This window comes from Hypanus sabinus, chromosome 5, assembly GCF_030144855.1.
Source record: "Hypanus sabinus isolate sHypSab1 chromosome 5, sHypSab1.hap1, whole genome shotgun sequence".
Classification (NCBI taxonomy): domain Eukaryota; kingdom Metazoa; phylum Chordata; class Chondrichthyes; order Myliobatiformes; family Dasyatidae; genus Hypanus; species Hypanus sabinus.
This window is the reverse complement of record NC_082710.1, coordinates 183,773,701-183,797,743: the sequence shown is the minus strand read 5'-3', so window position 1 is coordinate 183,797,743 and position 24,043 is coordinate 183,773,701. Positions and strand designations below refer to the sequence as shown.

At 48.2% G+C, this 24,043-nt stretch overlaps 2 protein-coding genes across 2 annotated transcripts in view; one reads left to right on the top strand and one right to left on the bottom strand.

The window, feature by feature from the left end:
* The window catches only part of atf6b (activating transcription factor 6 beta), a 127,640-nt gene extending 112,338 nt beyond the window's left edge, over positions 1 to 15,302 (top strand). The window contains exons 15-16 of the mRNA XM_059971271.1: positions 1,620 to 1,704; positions 9,746 to 15,302. Of these exons, the coding sequence (XP_059827254.1) occupies positions 1,620 to 1,704; positions 9,746 to 10,008 (348 nt within the window). The 3' untranslated portion in view covers positions 10,009 to 15,302. The remainder of the gene's footprint in view (positions 1 to 1,619; positions 1,705 to 9,745) is intronic.
* A 3,454-nt stretch (positions 15,303 to 18,756) lies between these two features.
* Positions 18,757 to 24,043, bottom strand: part of LOC132393849 (olfactomedin-like protein 2A) — a 60,305-nt gene continuing 55,018 nt past the window's right edge. The window contains exon 7 of the mRNA XM_059969247.1: positions 18,757 to 21,869. Coding sequence (XP_059825230.1) covers positions 21,271 to 21,869 — 599 coding nt within the window. The 3' untranslated portion in view covers positions 18,757 to 21,270. The remainder of the gene's footprint in view (positions 21,870 to 24,043) is intronic.

Sequence of the window (24,043 nt, the reverse complement as noted above, 5' to 3'; positions counted from 1 at the left end):
CATGTATTGCTATTGTCTGGGTAATCCAAGGGTAAGTGGAGAGCCAGTGAGATTTTTTTGCTGTAGACTTTGTGGCGATAGACAGTTTGTAGTGGGACGTTGAGCCAGCTCATCCTGGGCACTGCTATGATTGTCGCCCTTTTGAAACAGCTGAGAGCCTCTGACTGCAGCAGAGGGAGATTGACAATGTCCTTTAACACACCGGCCATTTGCTTGGTACATCATCAGAGCCTGACTCCTCATGAGAGTTCACCCTCTGAGACAGAGATCACAGCCTCACCAGGGATTCACACAGATGTAGTTTGATTCTTCCTTTCGAAGAGTGTATAAAAGGCATTGAACTCATCTGGGTGTAGAGCATCACGGCCATTCGTGATGTTAGGTTTTGCCTTGTAGGAAGTAATGGCCTGTAAACTCTGCCAGAGCTCACTTACATCTGATTCTGTCTCTTAACTTCAATCGGATTTGCTTTTTTAACCCCTAAAATAGCCTTCCGAAGTTCTTACCTGGACTTGTTTAGTTCTGTATCAATAGTCTTGAATGCCACAGATCTAGCTTTCAGCAATGCTACAGATAGGAGTTTCTGTTGTCAAGGTGATCCAAGAGTGAGTGGAGAGCATCTGCTGTAGATCTATTGTGGCAAAAGGAAAACAGCAGCAGGTCCAGATCCTTGTTTAGGGAAGCGTTGATTCTGACCGCGACCAAACTCTCAAAGCACTTTGTTACAGTTGCAAATGTTAATGTGATTATAGCCATTGAATTATAGTTAATATAATAATTGATATATAGGTACTTGAAATATAGCTACATCAGAATCAGGAATAATATCACTGGCATATAGTACTGTGCAAAAGTCTTCAGCACCCTAGATATTCTATTTGGTTTCAGATGGTATGGCCACTACAGAGCCCTGGTCTCAGCACCACTGGGATCACCTCGAGGGACAGGAACAAGTGAGTCAGCAGCAGAAGAACTGTGGCAAGTTCTCCAAGATGCTTGGAACAGCCTAACTAGTTGATTGTCTTATAACACTGCGTGACAGTGTATTGTACCGAAGAGAATTGAAACAGTTTTAAAGGTCACACCAAATTTGATTTGATTTAGGTTTTTTTTTACGGATTTAGATTATTTTTACTGTTTGGTGCTTCTTTTTTGGATAGTAAGAAACATTCAATTATTTTTTAAAGCAGTTTTGCTTCAAAGCGGATTTTTTATCTGTGCCTAAGACTTTTGCACTGCATTGTATGTTGTGAAATGTGTTGTTTTGCAGCAGTAGTACAGTGCAATACATTAAAAAAGCTACAAATTACAATAAGAAAATACATTTTAAAAATTAGATAAGTAATGCAAAAAGTAAACAAAAATTGGTTACTGAATTATCATTATCTTAGTGTTGAAGAAGCATAAAACAATCATGTCGGTTCTCGTGGATTCTCCTAGACTCATGGAAGCCTGATGTGAGAATAAAGATCTTTATATTTCCTAGTTACAGCTTCCATCTAAGTTTTAGTTGTCCACAACATTTGTCACAACCTACCCAGCACATTCAGTGTCTTCGTGTGTTGTTGGTATGATCAGGTGGTCTCTTGCTTCCTCATTTTGTGCTCTTCTCTCTGCAGGACCATCTGCTGTTGCCTGCCATCAGTCACAACAAGACCAACCGGCCAAAGATGTCCCTGGTCATGCCAGCTATGCCAGTGAATGGTATGCATTTTGCCCTGCTCCAGACACCCCACCTTGTGCATCATTTTAAAGTGGAGCTGAATATCAGCTTATCTGTGGCTAATATGTGGGGAATATGGGTAATACGAGGGGCATAACTTAGTTTCTATGAAAGGCTGGTTAGACCACACTTGAGTATCATGTTCAGTTCTGATCACCTCATTGTAAGAAGGATATGTGGACACTTTAGAGAGGGTGCAGAGGAGATTTACCAGGATCTGAGAGCATGTCTTATAGGTTAAGTAATCTAAGGCTTTTCTCTTTGAAACGAGGGAGGATCTGACGTGACTTGATAGAGGTGTACAAGATGACGAGGCATAGATCGAGTGAACAGGCAGAGACGTTTTCCCAGGGTGGAAATCACTAATGCAATGATCATAATTGTAGTGATTGGAGGAATGTGCGGGGGGATGTCAGAGGTAGTTTTTCTATACAGAGTGCTGGGTGTGTGGAATGTGCTGCTGATGGTGATGTCAGAGGCAGGTACATTAGGGATATTTAAGAGACTCTCAGAAAGAAAAATGGAGGACTATGTAGGAGGGAAAAGTTAGATTGATTGGAATCAGGTTTAATATCACTGGCATTTGACATGAAATTTGTTGACTTTGTTGCAGCAGGAATAGAGGGAAAAACAGTGAATTACAGTGAGTACACACAGTTGCAAGAAAATGTTTGTGAACCTGATGCATCATCAATAACTCACACTGAGACATAAGGCGAGATATCGGCTTTTATTGACTGGAAGAAGGAACCAGGAGTCAGTGACCATCATACTACGTCCTGGAGACAGAGAGAGAGAGCATAGGCTTCAGATCGCCTTTATACAGGGGTCTGTGGGAGGAGCCACAGCAGCAGTCAGCAAGGGCATGTCCAGACAGGCACACGTAGTTCACCACATTCACCCCCCCTTTGTTTAAAAGAGTCCCCATGTGGCGAAGTTTCTTACAAGTCAAGTCTATCAGGTGGTCGAATCTGTCGCTGCGATCTACGTAGCACCGGCTGTGATCGCATGGATGCCGGCGACATTGGTGATTGCACAGGAGATGGAGGTTGTGCCTGTTCCAGCCCACTAGGCGCCGGTGATCCCTCACGCATGTGCGAGGTGCCTGGTATAAATGCGTACGAAACGCCCGGTATATAAGTGTCGTGAGGAGTCTGTGTAGGGCCTGGTGTACACGGTGTCACCTCAGGTACAGGGTTCATAGTCACCGTGGAATGTTCGGGGTAGTGGTCTGCTGCACCTGCGGGTGCCAGGTCGCGGATGGAGACCGTGTCCTCCCGCCCATCAGGTAAGACCACGTAGACATACTGGGGGTTCGCATGTAGAAGGTGAACCCTCTCGACCAGCGGGGAGTATTTATTGCTCCTCGCATGTTTCCGGAGCAGCACTGGCCCCGGGGACGTCAGCCAAACTGGTAGGGTGGTCCCAGTGACAGACTTCCTGGGAAAAGAGGATAGGCGTTCGTGAGGGGTGGCATTGGTGGACGTACATAACAGAGAGCGGATAGAGTGCAGTGCCTCAGGGAGGACCTCCTGCCATCGAGAGACCGGCAACCCTTTTGACTTAAGGGCTAAAAGTGTGGCCTTCCACACTGTGGCATTCTCCCTCTCCACCTGTCCATTACCCCGGGGATTATAACTCGTGGTCCGACTAGTAGCAATGCCCCTAGCTAGCAGGTACTGGCGCAGCTCATCACTCATAAAGGAGGACCCTCTATCACTGTAGATATAGCAGGGATATCCGAACAGAGTGAAGAGCTGGCACAGGGCTTTTATGACGGACGTGGCAATGGTATCGGGGCAGGGGATGGCAAAGGGGAACCGAGAGTACTCGTCGATAACACATTGCGGTCAGTGGAGGGAAGGGAGCCCTTAAAGTCAACACTCAGTCGCTCAAAAGGGCAGGTGGCCTTGACAAGTTGCGCCGTGTCAGGACGGTAGAAGTGCGGTTTGCACTCAGTGCAAATTTGGCAGTCCCTGGTCATCGTCCTGATGTCCTCCAGGGAGTACGGCAGGTTCCGAGCTTTCACAAAATGGTAAAATCGGGTGACCCCTGGATGGCAAAGTTGTGCATGAAGGGCATATAGCTGGTCGAGCTGTGTGCTAGCACATGTTCCCCGGGATAGGGCATCAGGGGGCTCATTGTGTCTGCCAGGCCGGTACAGGATATCATAGTTGTAGGTGGAGAGTTCTATTCTCCACCGCAAAATCTTATCATTTTTGATTTTGCCCCGCTGTTGGTTGCTGAACAGGAACGCAACCGAGCGCTGGTCGGTCAGCAAGGTGAACCTTTTGCCAGCAAGATAGTGCCTCCAGTGCCTAACAGCCTCCACTATGGCCTGGGCTTCTTTCTCCACCATGGAGTGCCGAATTTCGGAGCCTTGGAGGGTGCGAGAAAAGAATGCTACTGGTCTGCCTTCCTGATTGAGGGTAGCAGCCAGAGCAAAATCGGAGGCGTCACACTCCACTTGGAAGGGAGCGGTCTCGTCCACTGCATGCATCGTAGCTTTGGCAATGTCCTCTTTAATGCAGCTGAAGGCCGCGCGGGCCTCAGCAGAGAGGGGAAACGTGGTAGTCTTGACCAGGGGGCGTGCCTTGTCTGCGTAATGGGGGACCCATTGGGTGTAATAGGAAAAAAAACCCAGGCACCGTCTGAGGGCTTTGAGAATGGTGGGAAGAGGGAGTTCTAACAGGGGGCGCATACGGTCGGGATCAGGGCCAATAACCCCGTTTTCCACAACATACCCAAGGATAGCAAGGCGGGTGGTTCCAAACACACACTTGTCCCTGTTATAAGTAAGGTTCAGAGCTGCAACCACTTGGAGAAATCGTTGGAGGTTGGCGTCCCAGATAGGGAAATGTAGGCGGTGTAGGGGCAGTCCTCTGGGCGGATGGGGAGCTGGTGATAAGTGGATTTCAGATCTATTGTCGAGTACACCTTGTACTGAGCAATCTGGTTGACCATATCCGCGATGCGGGGTAGGGGGTACGTGTCAAGCTGCGTGAACCTATTGATGGTTTGACTATAGTCCACCACCATCCTATTTTTCTGCCCAGTCCGAACAACAACCACCTGCGCCCTCCAAGGGCTTGAGCTTGGCTCAATGATCCCCTCCCTGAGCAGCCGCTGCACCTCCGACTGAATGAAGGCCCTGTCCCCCGCGCTGTACCTCCTGCTTTTAGTTGCCACAGGTTTACAGTCGGGGATCAGGTTGGCGAACAGCGGTGGGGGAGGGACCTTGAGGGTGGAGAGGCTGCAAGTGGTGTCAGTAGCACAGCTGTCGGCCTGGTTCTGGATGGGATGTGTGGGCCCGTGTGTGTGTGTGGTCAGTAGCGGGGTATGTGAAGAAGTCCCACAAAACTGAGGATTCCAGACAGTGAGTAGTGGGAGGGGCCCATCATATACCATAGTCACACTTTCGAGATGGCTCTGGAAGTCCAGCCCCAATAGCACAGGTGCGCACAGATTAGGCATGACCAGTAGCGCAAAGTTCCTATATTCTGTGCCTTGCACCACCAAAGTCGCTACACAACCCGCCCGGATGTCTGCGGAATGCGACCCAGAAGCCAAATGGATCCTCCGACTTACCGGCCGCGTTGCAAGTCCGCAGCGTTGCACTGTGTCCGGGTGAATAAAACTCTCAGTGCTGCCCGTGTCAAACAGGCATCTAGTCCAGTGCCCCTCCACCAAGATGTCCATCATGGACCTTGCAAGCTGGTGTGGGGCGCTTTGGTCGAGGGTTACAGTGGCCAGAATTGAATCGCCGTCGGGGTACCCGGTAAGCATCGGAGGGCCGGGGGCGGGGCGTGCTGACGCCAACAAAGATGGCCGCTCACATCCGGGGTACCCGGTCAGCATCGGAGGGTCGGGGGCGGGGTGTGCTGACGCCGACAAAGATGGCCGCTCACATCCGGGGTACCCGGTCAGCATCGGAGGGTCAGGGGCGGGGCGTGCTGACGCCGACAAAGATGGCTGCCCACATCCGGGGTACCCGGTAAGCATCGGAGGGTCGGGGGCGGGGCGTGCTGACGTCGACAAAGATGGCCGCTCACATCCGGGGTACCCGGTAAGCATCGGAGGGTCGGGGGCGGGGCGTGCTGACGCCGACAAAGATGGCCGCCCACATCCGGGCATGCAAGATGGCGGCCCCCACGTTTCACCCACAGCGCTGCACTCTGCTCGTAGTTGAGACTTACAGACCTTGGCGAAATGGCCCCGCTTTCCGCAGCTGGAGCAGGTCGCTTCTCGCGCTGGACAGCGTTGTTGAGAGTGCTTTTTGTGGCCACAAAAATAACAAAGCACAGGCTTCTGACGGGCCGCAGCTGTGGTCAGGTTCGGGGAGCTCGTGGAATCGCGACTGGCAGCGGCGTTGGCGAATTCGCTCCCGGGAGCCGGCGGTGGTGGGGTCTGAGGTGTCCATGGAACCTGCGGGGAATCGCGCGACTGGACAGCGTCAGCATTATGTAAAGCAGCTTCCAGAGCGTTGGCTGTCTCGATCGCCGAGCGTAAGGTAAGGTCGGCATTTTCCAGCAGCCACTGGCGCATGTACACTGACCTCAGTCCCGTCACAAAGGCGTATCGCGCTAGCAGCTCCGCATGCTGTTCTACCGTGAGCGTCTTGCAGTCACAAGGTCGGACGAGGGTCTGTAGTGCTCGGAGAAACTCAGCACACGATTCGCCAGGCCGCTGTTGCCGGGTAGCTAAACGATGTCTTACGTAGACGGTGTTCACCGACCGCAGGTACTGTCTTTTGAGGGCGTCCAGTGCCCCATCGTAGGTCGGCAGGTCCCAGATAATGGAGTAAACTTTTGGGGTGACCCTCGAGAGTAGAATTCTGTGCATATCGGCGGGTTCAGTTGCACGAACCTCCTCCAAGTACGATTGGAAGCATGCAAGCCAGTGTTCAAAAGCGAGAGCTGCTTCAGGGTCTTGAGGGTCCAAATCCAACCTTTCCGGACGCAAAACGGTTTCCATGTTTTAAAACTTCCAGTCAATAAAATTGATGCACCATCAATAACTCACACTGAGACATAAGGCGAGATATCGGCTTTTATTGACTGGAAGAAGGAACCAGGAGTGAGTGACCACCATACTACATCCTGGAGACTGAGAGAGAGAGCATAGGCTTCAGATCGCCTTTATACCGGGGTCTGTGGGAGGAGCCACAGGAGCAGTCAGCAAGGGCATGTCCAGACATGCACATGTAGTTCACCACAGAACCCTTTGCAGTTACCTGATTTTCTGCATTACTCATAAAATGTGGTCTGATCTTCATCTCAGTCAGAATAAACAAACACGATCTGCCTAAACTAGTAACACACGAGACAATTGTACTACTGATCAATACTGAGTACACCACTTAAATAATCACAGTCTAGGTTCAAAAAGTATGTGAACCTCTGGGGTAATGCCTTCTACAAAAGCTGTCTGGAATCAGGTGCTCCAATCAATGAGATGAAATTGGAGGTGTGGGTTGTAGAGGTGCCCTGACACATGAAGTCGGGTTACTGACAGAGCCTGCTCGTCTCAAAAAATATCTGATTATATACACTGTGCCTCAATCAAAACAGCTTCCAGACGGCCTTGGAGAAGAATTGTAGAGATGCATGAAGCTGCAAAAGGCTAGAAAAGCATTTCTAAAGACCCGAGTGTTCATTAGTGTACAGTAAAAGAAATTGTCTCCAAATGGAGGAAAGCCAGGACTGTTGCCACTCTCTCTAGGAGTGGGCATCCTGCAAAGATCACACCAAGAGCACAACGTGCAATGCTGAAGGAGGTGAGAAAGAGCCCAAGGGGAACAGTAAGAGACCTGCAGAAATCTCTAGAGCTTTCTAAAGTCTCTTTTCATGTGTCAACTGTAAGAAAAACACTGAACAAGAATGGTTTTCATGGAAGGACACCACAGAGGAAATCACTACTCTCTAATCAAAACGTTGCTGCTCATCTCAAGTTCGCAAAAGACCACCTGGATGTTCCTTGACACTTCTAGGACAATGGTCTGTGGACAGATGAGACAAAAGTTGAAGTTTTTGGCAGAAATGCCACCTCTGTTTTGGAGGAAAAAGGGCACTGCACACCAACACTAAAACATTATCCCATTGTGAAGCACGGTGGAAGAAGCATCATGGTTTGGAGCTGCTTTGCTGCCTCAGGGCCTGAACAGCTTGCAATTATTGAGAGAGCAATGAATTCAAAATTGTATCAAGACATTTTACAGAACAATGTCAGGGTATCGGTCTGTCACCTGAAGCTTAATAGAAGTTGGATGATGTAAGAAGACAATGATCTGAAACACAGGAGCAAATCAACAGTTCAAAATGAAGAAAATTCACATTTTGGAATAATCAAGTCAGAGTTCAGACCTTAACCCTGGGAGGCTGTGGCCAGAGCTGAAGAGGGCTGTTCATGCAAGGTATTCCAGAAATATTGACGAACAAACAATGGAGGATTGGTCTAAAGTTCCTCCTCACCATCGTACAAGTCTGATCAGCAGTTACAGGAAGCATTTGGTGGAGGTTATTGCTGCTAAAGGAGATTCTACCAAAGAGGATCTCTTGCTTTCCGGGTGCATCTGATGAATAAATTCTTCTCAGTCTTCAAGCCAGGTAGAAGTATCAATTCTAACTGATTACAATTCAATTACAAACTCTGCCATTTCTTCAGGGATGATGCCTGAGCCATGTCTAGTCAGGTGGTATTTATACCACTGTATTCTGTTCCTCCTGATTGATTAGTCCTCGTCTAATCAGGTTTCCACTCCCACCTTTTTTACAGTCAAATTCCAGTACTTATGCAGAGCGAGACCTTCGTCTTTGTTAAAATTATTTTATTACAAGTTATTACAAGTTTTATTACTAGTTTTATTACAGTGGCTTCCTTCGCCAGGCAGTCCCATAATCCATTGGCACGACACAAGAGTTTTGTTCTGTCAAGGTCATTGCGTTGAGAGTTTGGGAAATTAGTTCAGTCACAAAAGCTCAGTTGCTATTACAAAGTTCAGAGTAAATTTATTATCGAAGTGCATAGATGTCATCTTATACAACCCTGAGATTCTTTTTCTTGGGGCATACTCAGTAAATCCAAGAAACACAATAGAATCAGTGAAAGGCCACGCACGACAGAATGGACAACCAACCAGTGTGCAAAATGCAGCAACCTGTACAGTTACGAAAAGGAAAAAAATTATTATAATAAATGAGCAACAAATAGTACGAACGTCTATTGAAAGTCCTTGAAAGTCTATCCATTGGTGTGGGAACCGTTCGTTGTTGGGGTGAGTGAAGTTGTTCTCTCTGGTCGAAGAGTCTGATAATTGAGGGGTAATAACTGTTCCTGAACCTGGTAGTGTGAGTCTTGAGGCTCCTGTACCTCCTGCCTGCTGACAGCAGCGAGGGAAAGTGTGTTCTGGGTGGTGGGGGTCCCTGCTGTCCTACAAGATAAGGAGACATAAGAGCCGGCAGGTACTGGAATCTGCAGCAAGAAACAATCTGCCAGAGGAGGTCAGGCAGCCGTCTGGACTACAGAGCATGACTTGTGAGGATAGGTTGAGCAAGCCAGGGCTTTTCTCTTTGGAGAGAAGGAGGATGAGAGGTGACTTGATTGGGAGTACAAGATGATACGAGATACAGATGGAGTGAACAGTCAAGAGACTTTTTTCCCAGGGCTGAAATGGTTAATATAAGAGGCCATAATTTTAAAGTGATTGGAGGAAATTATAGGAGGGGACTGTCAGAGGTTTCTGTTTTACAGAGAGAGTGGTGAGTGCGTGGAACGAGCTGCCAGGGGTGGGAGTAGAGGCAGATACATTAAAGACATTGAAGAGACTCCAAGATAAGCACATGGATGACAGAAAAATGGAGGGTTATGTGGGAGGGAAGGGCTAAATTGATCTCAGAGTTGGTTAAAAGTTGGGCCGAAGGGCCTGTGCTGTGTGAAGTTGTATGTTCTTTGATGATATACCTGAGTTTTGAAAGTGTGCATTCTGTGTCTCTGATGGTATGGTAAATGTGCCCCCCTCCCCAGAGAGCCTGTACAACACGACTCAGGGTTACGAGGTGATGATGCAGATCGACTGTGAGGTGATGGATACCAAGATCATCCAGATTAAGAGCTCGTCGGTGCCGCCCTCCCTCCGCCAACCCCAGGACAACAGGACCAGCAACTTCCACTCCCACAGCGGAGCCAGCAGGTCACCCGGCCCGGGCGGGCTTCAGCCTCGTCCGCAGGCCGTCACTGCGCCGGGCAGCAAAGACTCTCTGTTTTTTTCCACAGAAGGCGAAGTGTAGTGGCGGAAGTCTCTGACTCTCCTTGAAGCAAACTTATACGGGAGGGGGGGGGCTTGAGGTTTTTTTCTTAGTTGCTTTCTTCCCTCACAGCCCCTGGCAACTCTACTTTCCGCCGCCTTTAATGGGCAGTAGTGGGTGCTGGGTGGATTGGATTGTGCTCGAAGGCTGAAGACCTTCTGGAGTCAGGGCCTCTCACTTCTGAACTGTGCCCAGCAGTGCTGCCTTGGCACTCGCAAGGCTGGTCCTTGTATGAACCCTGGGGGGGGGGGGGCAGTAAGACGAGCATTCCATCGACTTTGCACTGATTCCAGCTAATTCCATCGGCATTTGATTGTGAAGAATTCCTGTTTGGGGAAGAACAATTCCATGGGAAGAAAGCCCAGCACTGTTTTATTGGAAGTGAGGGAATTGACAGCTTTGGGAAATTTGCCATCCTGCCCCATTATGTATATTCAGTTCTGTGCACTGTACAGCAGCTGTGACCACATTGGTGTGCTTATCTGGCGAATACGTTGTATTCACAGGGTTACAGAGTGGAACAGAAATACCAATGCAGTCCCAGCTCCCACACACTTTGTAGAATTCCAAAGTACTATGAGGTGACGGCTGGAATCGTCACTTGTACACTTGCAAAGATTCCAAATTATGACACAGACCCAGCTGATCTGACACAGGAGAAATGGACAAGTTTACTGAACTGATCTGCACAGCAGGAAGTCTGGTCAAATTACAGTGGATTCCCATTCACTGGGACACAGCAGGACCAAGCACATTTTGTCCCAATTAGGCAGCCGCCCCAATTAACTGATGTTTCATGGAAATAGTTAAAAAGACAAACTACGGTTTAACTGAGTAACAAATTATGTATTTAGATGAAATACAGAACAAATCAGAACACTATCAATAGCACTACAGTACTACAAAAAAATTGTATTAGTTCCTAATAGCTATCAACAGAGAAATTCATCCAGTGTACACTGCTGTGTTCTTTTGATTGAGTGTAAATGAACGAAATCAGTGCAGACGCCTGGTTCAGATAATGGACTGCCTTCATACAATGCTTTCGATAAATGCATCCTCCAAATCTTCATTTTCATTGTAACATTCAAGATGATTGTTGATGCCTTCAAATTCTTCATTGTTCCTAACTTGTTGAAGTAGTGAAATTGTTTCATTTTTATTCCATGACTTTTCTGGCATCTCCAAGCATGAATGCTTGAAACCACAGCGAGCAAAACTGTTCAGCAACAGTCTCCTGTCCCAGTTTGGTATCCCAAATGATTAGGCAGGGTGTGAAAGATTATGGAGAGCAGGTAAGAGAATGGGGGTGAGAGGGAAATGGATCAGCCATGATGAAATAGCAGAGCAGACTCGATGGGCTGAATGGTCTAATTCTGCTCCTATGTCTTATGGTCAAATAAACGCAGGGAAAAGTGGGTTATGTTCCTGATTAGTTTTTGTTCTTTAAGAATAGTCCCAAATAATCGGCTGCCCTGATTTTTATTAAAAAAGGCTGGCCCAATTAACTGGAATCCACTGTTTTAAATTTCATTAAGTATATCTGTCCAGGCACAGTGAACAAGTTCATATTGGTCCCAGTTTAATTGTCTCGAAATGTTTATTCACTTTTAGGAAGAATTCATAAAAACCTGTTGAAGTATGTTTGCAGTTTGTGACTTTATGGAGCAAAGAATGGAGGTTTCACTGTCGACATATTTGACTTCTATCACGTAGACCTTCTGCTCTTTGGTTATTTGGTGGGTGTGTGTATGCGCATTATCTTTTGTACAGCTCATGTTGTATTTTAATATTATGTTTTGTCTTTTAATTTTGAATCAAGAGCTCCTGAGTGCAGTGCTAAGTATGGGGCAAAGCAGACCCACCCCTTCTCTTACAATAAGGTCACTAGGCTGAGAATTGGACCTGTTCCATAGGGGTATCGTCAAAAGAGCTGGCACAGCCCATCTCTAAAAGACAAAGAAGGGAGAAAGACGAGCAGCGGTGTCCCTCCAAAGTGTAGAATCACTGCCAAGTCGCAATTTCACTCGAGTTACTAAAATCGAATTGTCAGTGAGCAGGGTGAAAGTGTAACAAAAATGCCAACTTGTTAATTAGCCTTGCACTCTCTCTCTGTATATATGCCTAAATTTGTGATTTTTAAAAAAACTGTAATTTATTATTTAACCATGTTTCTTTGTGTGCCGTGTTCAGGCTTGGTTTTGCCCAGCTGAAGGATAGTCTGACCTAGAAATGTGCCAAGTCCCTCGTGCCCACATTAGCCCTTCCACTTCAAGTTCAGGTTTATTATCATCTGACTCTACGGACCATATATACAACCAAATGGAACGATGTTAATATTCAGTAGTGTTTTGTAGTCATAGAAAAGACAAACCGGACAAGAAATTGATTGGAGCCAGAGTGGCTGCTGAGTCCATGCGGGTTACCATCTTGTCCTCAATAGGAACCTTCCCCTGCCCTCACCATCTGTACTGTACTTAACCTTTCTTACCCCCCCCTTCCCACAGACCACAGCCCCCTCCTCCCCACCACACTCCTCCCTCTTAGATCGTCTTGGCCGGCAGCAGACAGAAGTAATTTGCCACCTGAGCCCATTCGCTCATCCAGTTACACTCACAAAGAACTGGAGGAATTCAGCAGCATCTATGGAGATGAGTAAACAGTCGACATTTCATGCCGAGATCCTTCATCAGGATTGGATAGGACTGGCTTCTGCCACCTTCCTTTCCAGTCCTAATGAAGGGAGGGTCTCAGCCCGAAACATCGACCGTTTATTCCCCTCCATAGATGCTGCCTGACCTACTGAGTTCCTCCAGCGTTTTGTGTGTGTTGCTTTGGATTTTATCTGATTTCTGTAACCGACAATCTGTCTAAAACGGTGATCTGGAGAAGTGTTTATCAGGGAATGTAATCACTTGGTGCTTTTTTCGGTGGGTCCTTGTTTCTCTTTTAAGTATTCAGTACTAGTTGGAATTTAATCTACAGGAAGTCCCACACTTGTCCTACCTGGGTGACTGGAGATGTGGGGGCTGTTCTCCTTCGCATGTGCGAAGTAGAGGATTGGGGCATTCCAAATAAGGGGTGAGGCCCTTCTTAACAGGCAGTAAATCTTTAGCATTCTCTCTACCCCAGAGAAGCAACGTATTAACGCTGATGTTGATAGATAGCTGAACTCAGAGTTGAAAGATTGGGGTATCTAGCAGGAAGTGGAGGCACAGCATCAGTTGTAATCTCCTTACTAAGACCATAAGACGTATAAGCAAATTAGGCCATTGAGTCTTCTCTACCATTCCATCTTGGCTGATATATTATCTTGCTCAACCCTGTTCTCCTGCCTTCTCCCAGTACCTGACTAATTAAGAACCTATCCACCTCTGCTTTAAATATACCCAACAACTTGGCCTCCACAACTGTCTATAGCAATGAATTCTACAGACTCACCACCCTCTGGCTAAAGAAATTCCTCCTTATCTCTATTCTAAATGGACGTGAGGCTGTGCCCTCTACTCCCAAAGGAAGCCACTCCACATCCACTCTATCAAGGCCTTTCAGTATTTCCATGGCAGAGTGTGCTTGGGGACCAAACGGCCATGTCATGGTGTGGTGATCATTCTCCTGGTCTTCAGTAGGTAGCTCAGTATAACTATCGAGGGAGGTGGATTAAAGTCCATCATGGTGCCTTTCGGACTGTTTCTGGTGGCTTTATGACCCACCCTTTGGAAATCTAGCCGAACACTGCTGTCGGGGCTCTCTGTAATGATTGTATGTTCGAGTAGGAATGACTACAGATCTCCACAATCATATCCACCTTTCTCTAAACCAGGCTCACTCCTGACATGCCTGATGCTGAATGAAAAAAGCAGAGTAATGACTCAACTGTAGACCCTGAGCTCACTTTGAAGAAATGTTATTAATGCACTTAAACAAAACTTAAAACATAGAACATTACAGGCCTTTCAGCCCACAATATTCTGCTGTCCTTCCCCCCCCCCCCACATGGACCTCCGTTTTTCTATCATCCGTGTGCCTTTCTAAGGATCTAATTGTCCCTGATGTGTCTGCCTCCAACACCGCCCCAGCAGGCTGTTCCATCCACCCACACACTCCACGTAAAGAACGCACCCCTGGCATCCAATACGTTCCTCCTGTCACCTGAAAATCATACCCCCCTCATATTAGCCATTTCTGCCCTGGGAAAGTTGTGGTTTTCCTTGTCCCCTACCCTCCCCAATCCACATGCCGGACAGTATTTATTGGCTCTTTTGAAAACAGAGCTTAATAGCTTCTTGATTAGTCAGGGCCTCAAAGGTTACAGGGGGAAGGCTAAAGAGAGGAATAATAAATCAGCCATGGTGGAATAGCAGAGCAGGCTCGATGGGCTGAATGGCCTATTTCTGCTCCTATGTCTTATCTTGTAGTATTAGCTTGACACCCCCTGTGGAAGATTGTTTCCTTCTTTTCCCATTCCACCAGTTAACTCCTTCGATCATCTTTCGTCACCTGGGTCAGATCACCGTATTGCTTTTCCCCGTTGGAAGGGATGAGGGGCCTGGAATGAATGAACGGTTCTTCCGCACCTTGCGGCGCATCAGGTGGCAACCTTGCCGTTTCTTTAGCATTTGTCCATCGCGAGTTTGACGATCGACCCTCAACCCCGCACGGAACCGGCCAGAGGACCACCTGTCTGGTGCAGCTGCCACCAAGCGTCAGCCATCCACACGTGGACTGAGAGGAGAATAAGTCTAGTCATAAACACAAGAGATTCTACAGATGCTGGAATCCAGACGAGCACATGCAAAATGCTAGAGGAACTCAGCAGGTCAGAATACGCAGTCGATGTTTCAGGTGTGACCCTTCTTCAGGACTCCACGGGTGCTGCCTGGCCTGCTGAGTTCCCCCAGTCCCATTAGCTGATTTGGGCATGGAAATGCACATCTGGCCAGCTAAGTGGGACCGTGAGTCCTGTTCCTCACTCAGACCAGCCCTGAACAGAGGGCCATCCTGGGGTTTGTTGCTGAAGTGTGACGAGTTTCCTGCGTCAGCAGCAAGATGCTCGGTGCTCTTTATACCAGTGGGTTTCAGTTGCCACTGAACTTTGCAAATGAGAGGGTGGCGGACGGGGTTGCAGTGGGGTAAGTCTGTCGGTGAGCGAAAGGTTGCCGTGACTGGCTGTTCCTGACTCTCTCTATGCAACAATTGGTTATGCTGAGATTTGTTTTTTTTTATCTGCATTAAGTGTGTTTATTGTGTTGTTTGTAATAAAAGTGTTGGACAGATCTGTCTGGCTTCTTGATCCTCAATGTGCCTGGTTAGTGGAGAACACAGTGTCACCCAGTGAGACGACCTGTACCAGTGTGGGGAGATGGTGGCACTTACCCTTTGTCTTGGGGGAGTGAGTAGTGGGGAGAAGAGCGGAGTGTTGGGAGTGGTTCACTGGCTCTCGGGATGTGGGGAGAAGCTTTCCCAGTATCTGGGAGATTACAGAGTGCTCTACACGTGTGCAGGGGCATAGAGCATCAGAGTAGAGAAACACGCCCTTCTGCCCCTTGCTGAGCTGTTATTCTGCACCCAGTCCATAGCCCTTCACCCTCCCAACTTCTCTTAAAATGTTGCAATCAAATCCACATTCACCACTCCCACTGGCTGCTTGTTCCACATTCTCTATCCTATGAGTCAAGTAGTTCCACTTAACCCATAACCTCTAGTTCTACTCTAACCTCAGTGGAAAAAACCTGCTTGCATTTACCCTATCAATACCCCTCATCAATTCTCCCATGCTCCAGGGAATAAAGACCAAAGCTATTCTACCACACTCTTCAGTGTGGTAACTCTGCTGGCTTGGCTTATGTACAGGGTTGAAGAGGCGTCTTCTGCATTGGAACGAGCTTTTCAAGACTTTCTTGCTGCCCCTGTGCAATGGGACTCCTTGTTTAAATGTAATTCACTTGGATTTTGTGCTTTATAGAGCCGAACCACAGCTTCGACAGCTGTGGCACTGACCCGAGTCAGTCCCTCAGGTCCAACCCAGAACAGAGGCTCAACATCTTGCCCTTTTTGATTTATTGTTAATTTTACGATACAGTGCAGTAACAGGCCCAGTCCAATGCACCCACACCACCCAGTTACTCCTGGACGTCTTTCGAATGCCACAGGAGGAATGTAGATTCTCCTTACAGGCAGGTTTCCTCCCACATTCTGCAGGTTAAGGTTGGGGTTAGTGAGTTATGAGCATGCTATGTTGGCACTGGAAATGTAGTAACATTTATGGGCTACCCCCAGCACATCCTTGGACCGTGTCGGTCGTCAACACTCAACCACACATTTCACTGTTTTGATGTACATATGAAAAAATCTTTAATTGTTCATTTCCTCTTAGCTCCCTCTAGTCATCTTTTTCCTGTCAGAGTTTACTCTCCTTCCCTCTCAGTCACCACTTTGTTGACTAGGACACTTTCACATTGACACCACTCCCTCTACTGTTATGAATGACCTTCTCTGTTCCTCTGTGGTTTTAAGCATTAATGTTAAATAATGCTGTCAGTCACTCATCCCTGGAACATCTGATGAATCTCCTGAACCTTTACCCTCGTTCGTAGGGTAGGGCATGAAAGTGGCTCAAAGTGATGCGGTGAAAGGGAATTGAAGGGCTATAGGGAGGAAAGGTTTAAACGGATCTTGGAGGAGGTTGAGACATGTGTCAAAGTGCCTCTGCTGCACTGTGCTATGTTCTACAGAAACCGATACTATTCCTGCACTTTGAACTTGTTGCCTCTGGAAAGATGCAATGGCCAGTGCAGAGATACTGATTAGAACAGACGTTCTGATTTCCCCATTGCAACATGTTAGTCCATGGCCTTCCCTACTGCCGTGAGGAGGTCACTCTCAGGCTGGAGGAGAAACGCATATTCCAGCTGGGTAGCATCAATTTCTCCAGCTTTCAATAATTTTATCCCTCTCCCTTCCCTCCTAGATTCCTCACTCTGTCCCTTCCTTGTCTCTTCTCACCTGCCGATCTCCGGGTCCTGACAGGATATTCCCCAGGACCTTGAGGGAAGTTTGTGTAGAGATAGCAGGAGCTCTGTCGGAGAACTTTAAGATGTCATTAGAAACGAGGATTGTGCCGGAGGATTGGCGTATTGCTCATGTGGTTCCATTGTTTAAAAAGGGTTCTAGAAGTAAGCCTAGCAATTATAGACCTGTCAGTTTGACATCAGTGGTGGGTAAATTAATGGAAAGTATTCTTAGAGATAGTATTTATAATTATCTGGATAGACAGGATCTGATTAGGAGTAGCCAGCATGGATTTGTGCGTGGAAGGTCATGTTTGACAAACCTTATTGAATTTTTTGAAGAATTTACGAGGAATGTTGACGAGGGTAAGGCAGTGGATGTAGTCTATATGGACTTCAGCAAGGCCTTTGACAAAGTTCCATATGGAAGGTTAGTTAAGAAGGTTCAGTCGTTAGGTATTAATGCTGGAGTAATAAAATGGATTCAACAGTGGCTAGATGGGAGATGCCAGAGAGTAGTGGTGGATAATTGTTTATCGGGATGGAGGCCGGTGACTAGCGGGGTGCCTCAGGGATCTGTTTTGGGTCCAATGTTGTTTGTAATATACATAAATGATCTGGATGATGGGGTGGTAAATTGGATTAGTAAGTATGCCGATGATACTAAGGTAGGAGGTGTTGTGGATAATGAGGTGGGTTTTCAAAGCTTGCAGGGAGATTTATGCCGGTTAGAAGAATGGGCTGAACGTTGGCAGATGGAGTTTAATGCTGAGAAGTGTGAGGTTCTACATTTTGGCAGGAATAATCCAAATAGAACATACAGGGTAAATGGTAGGACATTGAGGAATGCAGAGGAACAGAGAGATCTAGGAATAACAGTGCATAGTTCCCTGAAGGTGGAGTCTCATGTAGATAGGGTGGTGAAGAAGGCTTTTGGAACGCTGGCCTTTATAAATCAGAGCATTGAGTACAGAAGTTGGGATGTAATGATAAAATTGTACAAGGCATTGGTAAGGCCAAATTTGGAATATTGTGGACAGTTCTGGTCTCCGAATTATAGGAAAGATATCAATAAATTAGAGAGAGTGCAGAGACGATTTACTAGGATGTTACCTGGGTTTCAGCAATTAAGTTACAGAGAAAGGTTGAACAAGTTAGGTCTCTATTCATTGGAGCGTAGAAGGTTGAGTGGGGATTTGATCGAGGTATTCAAAATTTTGAGAGGGATAGATAGAGTTGACATGAATATTCTGTTTCCATTGAGAGTAGGGGAGATTCAAAGGAGAGGACATGATTTGAGAGTTAGGGGGCAAAAGTTTAATGGAAACACGAGGGGGTATTTCTTTACTCAGAAAGTGATAGCTGTGTGGAATGAGCTTCCTGTAGAAGTAGTAGAGGCCAGTTCAGTTGTGTCATTTAAGGTAAAATTGGATAGGTATATAGACAGGAAAGGAGTGGAGGGTTATGGGCTGAGTGCGGGTAGGTGGGACTAGGTGAGATTAAGAGTTCGGCACGGACTAGGAGGGCCGAGATGGCCTGTTTCCGTGCTGTGATTGTTATATGGTTATATGATCACCTCTCCCTGGTCCCCTGCTCCTTCCCTTTCTCCCAAGGTCTACTGTCCTCTCCTATTAAATTCCTCCTACAGCCCTTTGCCTCTTCCACAATTCTTACTCCATCTCCCCCCCCCCCCCCCCCCCCCGCTGGCTTCCAGCTTGTACTCTGACCTCTCCTCCATGTTCTTATTCTGGCAATTTCCAGACCTGAGGAAGGGTCTTGACCTGAAACATCGACACAGACATGGGGAGAATGGACAAAGTCCTTACAGGCAGCAGAGGGAAAAAAAGCCCGATCAGCGATTAGCAGCACCGTAAAGCGTTGTACTACCTGTGGCCCTCTCAACCCCATTCTCCTCCCTTCTCCTCATAGCCATTGACAGCCTGCCTAATCGAGACCACTGTAAATATACCGAATGACTTGGTCTCCACTGTCAACTGTAGCAATTCCGCAGACTCACCAGTCACTGGCTAAAGAAACCTCCCCTTCCCTGTTCCAAACATTTTCCCAATGTTTATTCCCTTTATTTCAGAATCCAGTATTTTTGTTCTCAGCAATGGTGGATACAAGGAGGGGCGGGTTGGGGCCAAGTCACTGGGGTCAGCACGGCAGTGCAGCAGTCAGCGTAACTGCTCAGGGCGTTCCAGAGTTCAGAGTTGAATTCCAGCGCCCTCTGTGAGGAGTCTCTGTCTCCTCCACGTGGAATGCGCGAGTTTCCCTGGTTTCTTCCCACCACACCAGGTAAGTTAATTGGTCTTTGTAAATTGTCCGTGGTTAGTTTAGGGTTAATTGGGTTTGTTGAAGGGGTGGGGTTGCTGGGAGCGCGTGGCTGGAAGGGCCTGTTGAATGTTGCCAGTGACTGACCACTCAGACCTCTCCGGGGTACAGAATTCTAAAGGTACGTTGCCCCCGAGTGAAGAAAGCTCTCACCTTCCTCCCGTCTGTCCCACCTGCACTGGATACAATTCCGCTTCAACTCTGTCCAAACCCCTTGTGATTGTAAGCAACTCTACTTTCCACTTTCGAAGCAGAACAGTCTCTCTGGTGGGACAAGTGTGGGCCTTCCTCTAGATTAAACTACAATGTAGCACCAACATTTAAAAGAGAAACAAGAATTCAGCAAAAAAGCACAAAGTAAGCTTTTCTCCCCCCACAGAAAGAATACATGATTATCTTACCCTTGTCATGCCATTTGCTCTCCATGATGGGCAGAACCACCTTGCTGGCCATTGGATATCACTGCTGATCTCATACAGTGTTTGGGGAGAGGTGGGTGGAGGGATACAAACATATTGAAGAGTATCTCGAGCCATCCCTGAGATAGGATTCTACATTGCAGGTCAGGTGATGACCACTCTATCTTGGCTCCGCCTCATTGCCAGCCTCATTGCTCGGCTTTTGACCCACGCAACTCGGCAATAATTTTCTCTTTGGTACCCCTGTGTACCTCCAGAATTCTTCAAAGCACTTGACTGTAGTTGATCCATAAACACAGATGCTGGAAATCCTGAGCAACACATACAAAAAGCTGGAGGAACTTAGCAGGCCAGGCAGCATCTATGGAGGAGAATAAACAGCCGATGATTCTGGCCAAGATTCTTCATCAGGACTGGAAAGGAAGGGGGAAGAAGATGAGGGGGTGAGGGGAAGGAAGACAAGCTGGCAGGTGATAGAGACCATGTGAGGGGAGATGAAGTAAGGTGACAGGTGGAAGAGGTAAAGGGCTGGAGAAGGAATCTGATAGGAGAGGAGAGTGGCCTTGGGAGAAAGGGAAGGATGAGGGGAACCTGGGAGAGATGATAGGCAGGTGAAGGGAAGAAAAGGACTGAGAGGGGATTAGGGAATAGGGATTGGAGGAAGAATGGAAAAGGAAGGGAAGCAAGACACAAAACCCCGGAGGAACTGAAATGTCGACAGTTAATTTCCCTCCACAGATACTTCTCATCAGGACCGTGCCACTTGCTGCCTGACCCGCTAAGTGTTTGGGTGTTGGACCAGCGTTGAAAATAGACATCAGGTTTTACCTCCAATATGAGACACAGGCTGTCAGTCCCAGTTTCTCAATGAGCAGAGGCAAATGCAGGGGTGAGGGAATGGATAACTGCACCATTGGAGTGTCCAGCGAGGAGCAGTTCCTCATGAGCTTGTCCGGACCATTCTAGGGCAGCTCACTGACCTATGGTCCCCACTGGACACTCAGCTCTCACCTGTGGCCTGTGACTGCGGCCACACCCCGGTACACTGCTCCGACAGGAGGGCTGGACCAGGTGAGGGCAGCCGGCAGGTCTCATGCCCCGGACATCCCTGTCCCAGCACGAGAAGTCAGCTCCAGTGGACCTGGTGAATGAGACCAACAGGGAGATCCAATGGCCAGGAAGGCGGCTCTGCAAAGCTCCACGGAGAGCGAAGGGCAGGAGAAGGCACAGAAAAGTCATGGTCATCCACTGCAAACAAGTAAGCCCCCAGTTGTTAGACTACTCGTACCCCTGGACCCAGGCTTCTGAAGTGGAGAGAGTGGAAATGCCTCAGTGAAATGGCTTTTCAACTTCAAAAATCCACATTGGATCTGATGGACAACTGACCATCGGTTGGGGCAGAACTGAGGAGATGTGGATCCATAGGCTGGTCTGGGGTCTGGGCCGTTTGAAGTTCCGGCTGAGGGGCAGGATGCTGCAGATCAGAAGGCGAATCTGACACTGTAGGTGGCTTGGTATCCGTTGTCCCAAGTGTAGAGCAGCTTGTCTGCCGGGTTATAGTCCACCTGAGTCAGGAGAGAGTGCTCACTTTGGATCCTTAGCCCTGGGTTTGACTCAAAGCCCGTGTGGGTGTCAAACGCGTAGGTGACAGTGCCTTCCCCGTGCCCCAGGTCCATGGCGTACAGGACGCCACATATCAGGAAGGAGTTCCCATAGGAAGCCCGTGTGACACGGGTTTTCCAGGTGGTCTCCTTCCTCGTGGTCAGGTCGATGGGGTCCAGCCGGCTGAGGACAAGGACCTCCTCGGGGAGGTAGCCATAGTCATTGGAGAAGTAAGTGACCCAAAGGCCGCCCTCGTCCACTGTGAAATCCACCTCAGAGTAGCCCTTCCAGCCGGTCAGGGTGGACAGGCCGATGGTCAGGTCACCCAGCGAACTCCAGCTGGCGGCCGCCCGCTTCCGTAGGTCGTAGCGAATGATGCTGCGTGTGTACGCCTTGTGGTAGTAGAAGGAGCCGTTGTAAACAGCGTGGCCTGTCCCCATCCAGCTGTATGGGAGCTTGTAGGTGTTGAGCCAGCGACCTGCAACAAGAGGACGGCACAGTGGTGACAAGGGTATCAGCCCATTCCTCCTGCTCTGTCCCTGTAACACTCACGACCGACCGACCGACCGCACGGAACAGGCCCAACGACACGCACTGCCCAGCAGTGGACTCGAGCCTAATGGCCGGTTACCCTGCTGACTGGTACAGCTTTGGCTGTGGGTAGACCCAGAGAAAATCCACGCATTCTACAGGGAGAACGTACAGGATTAACGAACTCCAACGGCTGAGCTGTAATAACATTGCAGTAACCGTGATCACTGATCGTGGTTCAATTCCCACCGCTGTCTGTGAGGAGCTTGTACGTTCTGCCCGTGGGTTTCCTCCCGTAGGGGTCAGAGGAGTGACTTGTGAGCATGCCATGTTGCTGCTGAATTGTTGGTGGCAGTTGCACGTTCAAACTTTGCGGGCTGCCCCAGCACATCCTCGGACTGGGTTGGTCGTTGACTCAAATGGCACATTTCACTCACAAACAAGAGAAAATCTACAGATTCAAACAACACACACAAAATGCTGGAAGAACTCAGCAGGCCAGGCAGCATCCATGGAAATGAATGCAGTCATCGTTTCAGGCCAAGACCCTTCAGCAGGACTGGAGGAAAAGATAAGGAGTCAGAGTTAGAAGGTGGGGAGAGTGGAGGGAGAAACACAGGGTGATGCGTGCAATTGGGAGGGGGGTGAAGTAAAGTGCTGAGAAGTTGATTGATGAAAGAGATACAGGGCTGGAGACGGGGGAATCTAACCTATCATCCCACCAGCCTCCACGTCCAGCACATAACTCTGCACAACATTCACCAACTCCAGCGGGATCCCAATGATTTTCACAATGAGGCCACACTCAGGTTGGAAAAGCAACACCTTGTATTCCGTCTGGGTAGCCTCCAACCTGGTGGCATGAACATCGATTTCTCAAACTTCCGGTAATGCCCCCACCCCCTTCTCTATTCCCCCCTTCCCTTTCTCCCATGGCCTTCAGACTCCCCCTTCCCCAGCCCTGTATCTCTTTCACCAATCAACTTCCCAGCTCTTTACTTCACCCCGGGTTTCACCTATCACCGTGTGTTTCTCCCTCCTCTCCCCCCACCCTCATCTTTCTCTGCTGTCCTGCCGAAGGGTTTCGGCCTGAATCTTCGACTGTACTCTTTCCCGTAGACGCTGCCTGGCCTGCTGAGTTCCTCCAGCTCTCTGTGCGGGTTGCTGACACTTCAGTGCCTGTTCCGATGTTTCTAAGTACATCCAACAAGTAGTGTAACCTTTAATCTTTATACCTTTTGCAAGCTGCCCTTGCCTGCCCCCATCACCGAGTCACCAGAGAGCTCCACAACAAGATGGCTTCTTGGACAAATCAGGTTTTCTCCAGAATGCCCCTTTCTCTTTCTCTAACCACCCAAATGCCAAAGGGAACAGCAGTCAATTTGCCCTCCCTGGTTTGGAGAACTTGTTATTGACCATATCTACATGTTGCTGGGCAACCCTGCTCCTTCACTGTCTCCAACTAATTGAGAGTCTTACCCTGCTGTAATTCTGGCCAATCTTCCCTGTTCCCTGTCAATTCAGGCAGATGAGAAGTGGGTTGGGATTATAAATTACACTGGAGGAACTCAGCAGGTTGGGCAGCATCCATGGAAACAAACTGTCAACATTTCAGTCCTGATGAAGGGTCTCGGCCTGAAACATTTCCATGGATGCTGCCCGACCTGCTGAGTTCCTCCAGCGTGTTGTGCGTGGGATTATAAATTGTTGGATTTCTCAGGCCAAGAGGGCTAGGGAGGCTCACAAACTGAGCATGCAGTATTCATACAACAGTACAGTGATTTTGTACCAACCCTTTACCCTACTCTAAGATCAATCGAACCCTTCCCTCCCATTTGCCCATCTAAGAGTTTCTTTAATGTCCCCAATGTATCTGTCTGTACCACCTCTCCTGGAAGCACACTCCACACACTCACCACCTCTAATACCCCCCAATCACCTTATAATTATTAGCCATTTCCACCCAGAGAAAAAGTTTGTCTATCCACTCAATCTATGTTTAACCAGTATTATGCTTTACATCTTTATCAAGTTAATGGCTCCCACCAACGGTATGAGCCCAGGTTCCCTTTCTCCCATGGTCCACTCTCTCCTCCTATCAGATTCGTCCTTCTTCAGCAC